Here is an 8,950-nt window from a genome sequence, read left to right on the forward strand (position 1 = left end):
GATTTGGGTGTTCCCTGGCTTTCCTTCTGCGCTCCGAGGATCCGGTGTGTGATTCATCATCGGGTCGCCGATCAGCGCGGGCGTCCTTCTGCGCGGTAGATATACAGTTATCCGGATTGGACTCCAACCTGCGCGAAGTATCCGCCTTGCTTTGCTGCTGATTGCTGAAGCGACGAGTGTGCGAAGATAGTTGATATCAACCTCTTCGTCCTTCTTCTGCAATAGTTCCGCAGCTTTTAGCATGTTGTCCTTTGGGGTTTCCAGCGGTCGGTGCTCGGCGGGCGTGGCGAAGTTGATCCTGCGAGGCGGGATTGCTTCTCTAACAATTCGATCGGCCTCCGCCTGCGCATAGGTCATCTTTACTTCCCACTCTTTTGCCATGCCCTTGACCTGCTCGAGAGTAGCAACAATCTCGCGATCCTGTCTGTCGAAAGTTTCCGCCAGACCTGCAGCTTGTTCCCTTTCTTCCCTTAACGCGGCTTCGGTATCAGCGAGCTTCTTGGCTGTGGCCAGCATTTCCTGTCTGGTGGCCTCTAGAGCCTCCAAATCTGCGGCGTCGCCCGGGGTTATAGGTTTGTTAAGAACTGCGCGCGCCACCATCTCCTCAGCTGACAGGATTTCCTCCGAGGAAGAATCCCTGTGGGGTCGCACCCGAGACATTGGAGATCCTTGGTGGGATGGTTGAGGGTCAGATTGGCTGGTTGGTTCTTCAGATCCAGTTTGTCCCTGCGCTGCTATCGTTGCGAGAACCTGTTTAGGCTGGGCGGAGTCAACTTCAGGCTGATCACTGTATCCGTATTCCCTTATCTTGCGGACGAAGTCATCAGACTCCATGGAGGGGGCATCTCCCGAAATTGGGCTCAGATTGCCTAAAATCGACTCTTCAACCGGAGTTTCGCTCTCTCCGACAAGCTCAGCCTGATCCGGATCCGCGTCGTTTTCCGGTACCTCTACCTGCTCAAGACCAGCTCCGACTTCTTGAGGGGCGGTTCCGGCGGTGTGGGCCAAGAAGTGTACGAAGTGGCACCTCTGCTTTTCTAACACCTGGGAGACCCAGGCGGATCTGCATTGGTCTTCCACCGTTGTTTCCTGCTCAGGGGCGGATTGGGTGGGCTTTGAAATTTCCAGATCCAAGGCGGAATCTTCCTTGGGAAGCTCCTGCATCTCAGATCGGATCTTTGCGACAGCGTCCAGCTCTGCGGCGGTCGCATCTGCGTTACTTACCAGTGGGTTTCCGTCGGAATCGACGGTTTCCCCGATGAAGATGTGTATGTCGCCAATTGGGACGATGGAGAGCTTGACGGGGTTTATCCTAGCCGGAATCCAGCACTCATCCGGAGGGACGATCGGCAGATTCCCGGCGTAAAGGACGCGCCCCACAGCGATGGTGTCGTCGTAGCTTCCCATGGCGGAACCCTCCCGGTTCCGGCCTCCAGACGCCACAGGCCCCACGGTGGGCGCCAACTGCCGTAGCCTAATCGACGGTACCCCGGAGGAGGGATCCTCACGAGGGGGAGATGAAGTAGGGGCCATAGGGCGGAGTGCTCTCGGGACGGTGGTACGCGAGTTACCCAGCTTCGGAACACCTGCACGATGACAGGGCCTACTGCTGCTTGTCTGGAATTATCTGGGCGCTTTCGCGTTGTTACAATGAGTTGTGGTTGTGCCTCTAGGGCTCCCGGGATCCGGCTTATAAAGGCGCACGGATCTAGGGTTTACATGGAGAGTCCTAGCCGGATTACAGATTGCCTAGCTATGGTACAATATCTTGCCGTGCACGTCACGGATCCGCCTTCCATACACGTCGTACTGGATCCGGGTTCCTCATGGGCCTCCAAGGATCCGGGTTACTCCTATGTCGGTACGGATCTGGCTTACTGATCCTGGGCTGGACTTCTTCCTTCATGATCAACAGCAACTGGGCCGCCCGATGGGCCACATGCCTCATCACCGTCTGTGGGCCACCCGGGCTTGCCGGATCTAGGCACTGTCGATGGTACACCCATGAAGTATACCCACAACAGCGGAGGAGAGATAACAAAGTGGTGCGACGGTGGTGAGTGGGTCCCGTGACTTACCCGAGTCAAGAGCTAGAGGCGGAGGACGAAGCCCGTTCCGTCCTCCGGTGGTATTAAACCGTTTTCCAAAAAGTAACGAAATAAGGATTGCATTATAACTCGAGTAACCGTTTAAATGTGCATGTATACATTGTACTCGCAAAATTCAAAGATACCACTAAATTTCACTAGTGAATATTTTTTACAACTTTGACTATAATTTATATTTATAGTATATTCTTGAAAATTGTATAAATATATGAAATAAAAGAGATTTGCAAGACGATATAGTACAACATTACCATTTACTAGTTGAATGCCCGTGCGTTGCTACGGTCACATAAATTATTTTGTCATCATACATACAATTATGTCTTTGTGTTATGTCATCTAGCATAGTGCATGTCGTTTTATTCAACATATCAATGCAATCTTTGATGCCGTTGCGCCACCCACTTGGGTCATCCCCCTGACCCGTCTCACCCTGATCATAATAAATTGCCAAATTTCTTTTCACCTTTTTTCTACCCTTGCCTTGGCCATATTATATATCCTCTTACTCTACACCATGACATTATGCCATCATGTGTGTGTATTTAGTATGTGCCTTTTAAAAAAAATCTACACCAAGATTGGCATTGAAGATTGTTCTCTTACTCTTCACCAAGATTGTTGGGTGAAGATTGACTAGAAATGTTGATGGTCCTCTTACTCTACATCGAGATCGACATTGAAAATTGAGCAGAAAAAATGAGGAAAATACAGAATATTGGGCAGGGAATCAATCATGATGAACACCAATGGACACATATTGGAAAAATCTACAGCCTAAAAACAGTCCTCAATTTGAGCCTTGATGATTTGAAAGTTATCATATTTCTAGTTAATTGCTATAATCTTTTACATAGTAGTTAACAAGAAATATCACCGGGTTGTATTGCTCGTGGAACACGGAGCAGGTGAGGCTTGCTACTCGTTGGTGTAGGAAGCTTCAGACCACCCAAACCATACTTGTCGTATACAAGTTAGATTAGTGTAGGAATCTACCTTCCAGCCCTCAAATGAATATGAATTAAATTAGGACGAAATTATAGGAAGGAGTAGCTCACGCAAGAAGGTACAACCAGAAGCACTTCGCCTTTCGATTCCTCTGGTACCACATAGTAAATACACCTAAAATCAATATTCTTTTGAACCTAAAATCAAAGAAAGTGATCAGTAATCGTGAAGCTGAAACACAAGCTCTGATATCCACGGTGGCACAACACAAATCATGAGGTATCCCAATATACATGCATTCGAATGCATGATTTACCTGATGGATACAAACAATGCTGATTTTCTCATTAACTGCTATAATCGCTTACATATTTCTCTCTCGGGTAAGCGTTTGATGCCTATACATATATGATACTATACATCGATTGTTTATGCACCCGATCGTCCAACTCAAGCAGCGTTGCGGCACGACCAAATCCACACACAACGCTGATGTAGTTAAAGCGGCTGCCGCCAAGCGTCGGCGATAAGATCCGGTAAGGATTCATGACTACGATGTCGAGGCGATTCAATGATTCACATACATGATGCCTGAGAGTCTGTACTTACGCTCATGCTAACAACAACGAAAGACAAAATTGTGATACAAATATGAACATTTATATGAGAGAAGCGACACGAACCATAAAGCATGAAAGAGTCGGTGGCGGCTTGGCACACCATCTGAGTTGTATTTCCTTACCGCTCCTTGTCGGCGGTGTGATGCAGCAACAGGAAGATGCCACAATGTGTCACGGGCACGCCTCTAGGGATCACCCATCCATGTGGATGCAATATATCGTATTTCATCATATACCAGTCAAATGCTAGGCGAAAGAAAAAATATGTATAAGATTTAGAGCTACCTAAAATCAGGCATCATGCACTTTGAGATTGAGAGCGCCCCGCGTGGTTCATTAGAGTTGGTTCACGCTAATAGGATTTTGGACCAGGTCTTATATAGAAATTTTCCGATCCATAAATTCCCAATTTGCGAGCGAGATTAAAGTATCGATGCATGCAAAATAGAAACACATGCAGCAGGAGAATATTTCTTTCCTTTTACGTCATGGAATAAAAGGCTGAGATGTTAAGATTTTTTATAACGGGCAAGAGATTATGGGAAAGGTTAAATTTTTTTGGCAAGTATTTTAATGCTTGTGCAGATTTGATTGATATCATGCGTGAGATTGTTTCCTCATTATATAAAGGACGAGAGATTGTGGGAAACACTAATTTTTTTGGCAAGTATTTTAATTCTTATGCAGATTTGATTGATATCGTCTGAGATTGTTTCCTAATTAGATCTGACGAAAGCAGAGACCGTGAGATTGATTGGACGTACATGATGCTCTCAATGACGACCACCAAAGTGCGTTGAGTGTCAAACGACCAACTCCCATTTAATAGTAAAGATACATTGTGAATTAATAAAACTTGCAAAACAATCGGTTCGTTATATTTTAGAATGGGGCAAGTAGAGGGGAACATATTTTGTGTTTTGCTTTTCAAATGGTAGGAGGAAATCGTAATTTTCCTCGCTATAGGTCTAACGGGCTCCGTTTCTCTTGCTCTGTTCCCCTGAACAGCAGGAGACAGCTGGCTCTGATGCTAAGATCGCGGTAGGTGGGCCCAACCGACGTGCCTTGGTCAATCGTCCGCCGTGCGTTTGAACCGACGTAAATACTGGACGGACGAGATGCAGGCTTGCAGCTGCGCGTCAGCCGTGCATGCTTGTTGAAACAGCTTTCGTCCTAGAACTAGGATCGTTTGCGCATTGCTTGTTGAGGCACCCTTTGCATCGTCAGATCCTCAGGGTGTGCGTTCGCGGTTGCCTTAGCAAACCAGAACAAGATGATAAATTAGAAAGGGTAGGGTAATAAGAAAACTTATTCATTTAAGAGCAACTTCGGTCAAATACTTCCTGACTAAGCAAAAACTCAAGAGGGTTCTTCCTCATTCCCTCGAACAAAAAGAAAGGGTTCTTACTCCCTTGTTCTAAGAAAAAGCACTCTCAAAGGATCTCTAATTAGCAGAACCTTTTATCATAGAACAACTTTAAGCAAACAAGCTTGTTTGCTACTAGTACCAAAAGAGGAGGTTTGTATTTATTTTTTGTAGAAAAGACCTATGGTTTGAGACCAGCCCTTACAAGAAAAGGAAATTAAACATAGGTTCTTGAAAAGTTCAGCACCCCTCGACGGCGCACCGTGAGCAAACCTCGATGCCGCGTCTGGGCCTTCGGTGTAGCAAAGCTCGTGCCGGAGAAAGCTTGACAAAACCCGGGCACTTGTAGACGCAACGGCTGGGAAAGTCATCGACGTAGACTAGAAGATGCCAGCGCTCACGATTTTGAGAGATCATCGTCCTAGTGAAGCTAGTACGAGGTGGGCCGATAGATAATCTCTACTATTGCTAGACAGAGATTGGAGACACAAAACTCGCAAGTTCCCTGATAGAGTTGTATCTGATTGAGCTTTATCAAGCGAATGCAGAATTTGAGGCCACCAATATGATGTGACATCATCGATCCCTTCCACAGAACACCACTGTCGTAGACAACGCTTATCACCCTAGACCTAATGTCCGACGATCGACTCCAAACTTCAGCCGGTTGATGCTCCTCCGGGGAAGAACACCGACCTAGGCAGGCTAAAGGACATTTATTCTCATCATCGTCGGAACCCCTACATTGGTAACGAAGAACTCGAATACCCTACAGGAACCGGTCATCCGGTGCAACGTTCCCCCACCCTCCAACCACTATAGCGGCCAGCGGAGGGCAGGGGAACCAGCGGCGGTAGCGCCGACGGCCAAGGGGTTAAACCAGATCGCCTCTAATTGCCCTTGTAAGGGAGTCGTGAAAAATCACTTCACGTTAGAGAAAGAGGAAGTTTATATAATTATATTGAATTGTGAAGAGAAAAAGGAAATGATGAGAGCATGCACTAGATTAATGATTAGATTGTTCTACTGCCTCTGTTTGTAAAAGAATGTCACAATTTATCTAAATCTAGATATATGTAGTATTTTAGTGTATAGAGATATCCGAATTTAGATATCTTTTCATGGACGAGGGGAGTATAAGAAATATGGTGTGTATTTACAAAGTAGAAGAAAATTCTTCAAAATTGTTTGCACTAAAGTTTAATAATCCCGAATGCCTCGTGTCATGATCGGCACGAATATTCGTTTTGCATTTACTACAATTTACCAATTAATTAATAATCAACGAATGTTTTCTAGTATTTACAGAGGAAAGAAGCAGTGAAAAAACGTTATTTTAATCACGCATAATTAATGGTGCGTCCATGTCGGTTTGGAACAGAAGGGCCCACACTACGCCACGAAAAGCGATCTGAACCATTTACTGGCCATGTCGGTTCAAAGAAGGGCCCAGATTCGCCCACGCAACGCGGCCGCTCCTGCGTCCTTCCACCCATAAAACCAGGAAACGAACCAGGCCTCCTCCACCAAATCAGATCGCGAATCCCCATCTCGCCCAAAACCAATCCATCCCCTAAACCTCCCTCCCGCCGCAGCCATGGCTCCCGGCGCCGCGCTCGTCGGCCCTCCCGTCGCCGTCGCCGTCGCCGTCGACACCGAGATGGCGGACGCCACCAACCCCAAGGCCACGACCCCGTCCAAGCCCAAGGCCAAGGCCAAGGGCCAGGTAGTGTTCCCCGTCGACGACTCCAGCGACTTCGAGATGGAGGACGCCGGCGTCTACGGGGCGGACACGAAGGCGCCTCCCCCGACAGGTCGCGCGCTCTCCTACACCTCGTCGGGCCACCCCTGCGTCGACTTCTTCTTCCAGGTCGTCCCCGGCGCCACCGCGGCCACCGACGTCGCCTCGCTCCTCAGCGTCGCCTGGGGCAACGACGAGCGCTCGGCGCGCACGGCGCTCCGGCTCGTCTGCCACCTCCGCGGCGTCCGCGGCCTCGGCAAGTCCGACAGGGACGGCTTCTACGCCGCCGCGCTCTGGATGCACGCCAACCACCCGCTCACCCTCGCCGCCAACCTCCGCGTCTTCGCCAAGTTCGGCTGCTTCAAGGACCTCCTCGAGATCGTCTACCGCGTCCTCCACGGCCCCCGCGACGAGCGCAAGGAGGAGACCCAGCCCGCCCCTGCCCGCAACGGCCACAAGCGGGGCCGCGGCGACGGCAAGGCCACCGCCGAGGCGAAGCGGAAGAAGGAGGTGGAGCACGCGCAGGTCACCATGGCCCGCTACGCCTCGGACGACAAGTTCCGCCACCTCTACGACCGCGTCGCCGAGCTCTTCGCCGACCAGCTCAAGGCCGACCTCGAGCACCTGCGCGCGGGCGACACCGCCAAGATCACGCTCGCCGCCAAGTGGTGCCCGTCGCTCCGCTCCTCGTACGACCGCTCCACGCTCATCTGCGAGGCCATCGCGCGCCGCATGTTCCCGCGCGAGTCCACCCCGGAGTACCTCGTCATGGCCGACAAGCACTACGCGTACCGCGTCCGCGACCGCCTCCGCCGCGAGGTGCAGGTGCCGCTGCGCAAGGCCCTGGAGCTCGCCGAGGTGTACATGAGCGCGCAAAAGTGGGAGGACCTTCCCTACGCGCGCGTGTCGTCCCTGGCGATGCGGCAGTACAAGGAGGCGTTCCAGAAGCACGACAAGTCGGGCGTCGCCGGCTTCTTCGACGAGGTGCGCGCCGGCCTGGCCAAGATCCCGGCGGACGCGCTGCTGCCGCACGAAATCGTGGCGGCCGCGCTCAAGGGCGAGCACGACGAGGCCGCGGAGCTCCAGTGGCGCCACATGGTGTCGACCCTGGCGTCCGAGGGCCGCCTCTCCAACTGCATCGCCATGTGCGCCCTGTCCAGCTCGGCCGAGAAGCCGCCCGCGTCCGTGGCCATCGCGCTGGGGCTCCTCGTCTCGGAGCTCAGCCAGGAGCCGTGGAAGGGGCGGGTCATCACCTTCGACACCGCCACGCACCAGCTGCACAAGGTGCGCGGCACCTCGCTGGTGGAGAAGCTGCGGCCGCTGGCCGCCGTGCGGGCCCAGAAGGGCGCCAACCTGCAGGCCGTCTTCAACAAGATCCTGAACGTGGCGGTGGCGGGCAAGCTTGACAAGGAGATGATGGTGAAGCGCGTCTTCGTCCTGAGCGACATGGAGTTCGACGGCTGGGTCGGCGGCGAGGCGTGGGTGTCGGAGCACGAGGCCATCAGGAAGAAGTTCGAGGCCGAGGGCTTCGCCGTGCCGGAGGTCGTCTTCTGGAACGTCGGCACGTCCAAGGCGTCTGTGCCCGTGGTGGCGGCGCAGGTGGGCGTGGCGCTGGTCAGCGGGTACTCGAAGAACCTGGTGCGGCTGTTCCTGGAGGCGGACGGCGTGCTCACTCCCGCAGCCATCATGGCCGACGCCATCTCCGGCCCCGAGTACGACGACCTCCAGGTGCTCGACTGAGTTCCACATAGATCGATCACTCAGCCATGGTCGTCGACCTGCTTTGCCTTTTTCCTTGCGTTAGTTTCCTAGCTAGGCTATCTGAACCGAACGCAGAAGGTGTTCTGAACTCTGAAGGTGATGTTCCGAACTCTGAATGAGCTGCAGTATGTGATTTTATCTTTCTCAATGAATCGCTTATGTTTGATTGATGGATCAAACTGTTTGTGGTTATTCTTGAGCCTGTGTGCATGGTTATTATTCTTCCGTTAACAGTACTGAAGAATGACCTCTTTCTGAAACCAAGTGCATTGTTCTTGCATGACTGTTGCATCTGAAATCATTCATCTATTCTCTAGGTGGAAGCATGTACAGTACAAATCTTAATTAGTAGCTGTTGATTTATCAATCCTGATTTCAACAGTAACTTGGCCAATTCAATCATGTC

The 8,950-nt window shown here is 51.1% G+C and overlaps 1 protein-coding gene across 1 annotated transcript; it reads left to right on the top strand.

Annotated features, from left to right (window-relative positions):
- The first annotated feature begins 6,583 nt into the window (after positions 1-6,583).
- On the top strand, positions 6,584-8,714 carry LOC127340478 (uncharacterized). The gene has a single exon (XM_051366220.2). It carries the CDS (start codon positions 6,640-6,642, stop codon positions 8,521-8,523), a length of 1,884 nt encoding a protein of 627 aa, XP_051222180.1. The 5' UTR covers positions 6,584-6,639; the 3' UTR covers positions 8,524-8,714.
- The last annotated feature ends 236 nt before the right edge of the window (positions 8,715-8,950 follow it).

The sequence above is a fragment of the Lolium perenne genome, chromosome 3, assembly GCF_019359855.2.
Source record: "Lolium perenne isolate Kyuss_39 chromosome 3, Kyuss_2.0, whole genome shotgun sequence".
Lineage (NCBI taxonomy): Eukaryota > Viridiplantae > Streptophyta > Magnoliopsida > Poales > Poaceae > Lolium > Lolium perenne.

What these genes read in the sequence shown, in the direction of transcription:
- LOC127340478 (XM_051366220.2), top strand. Translation starts at nt 6,640, where the DNA reads ATGGCTCCCGGCGCCGCGCTCGTCGGCCCTCCCGTCGCCGTCGCCGTC.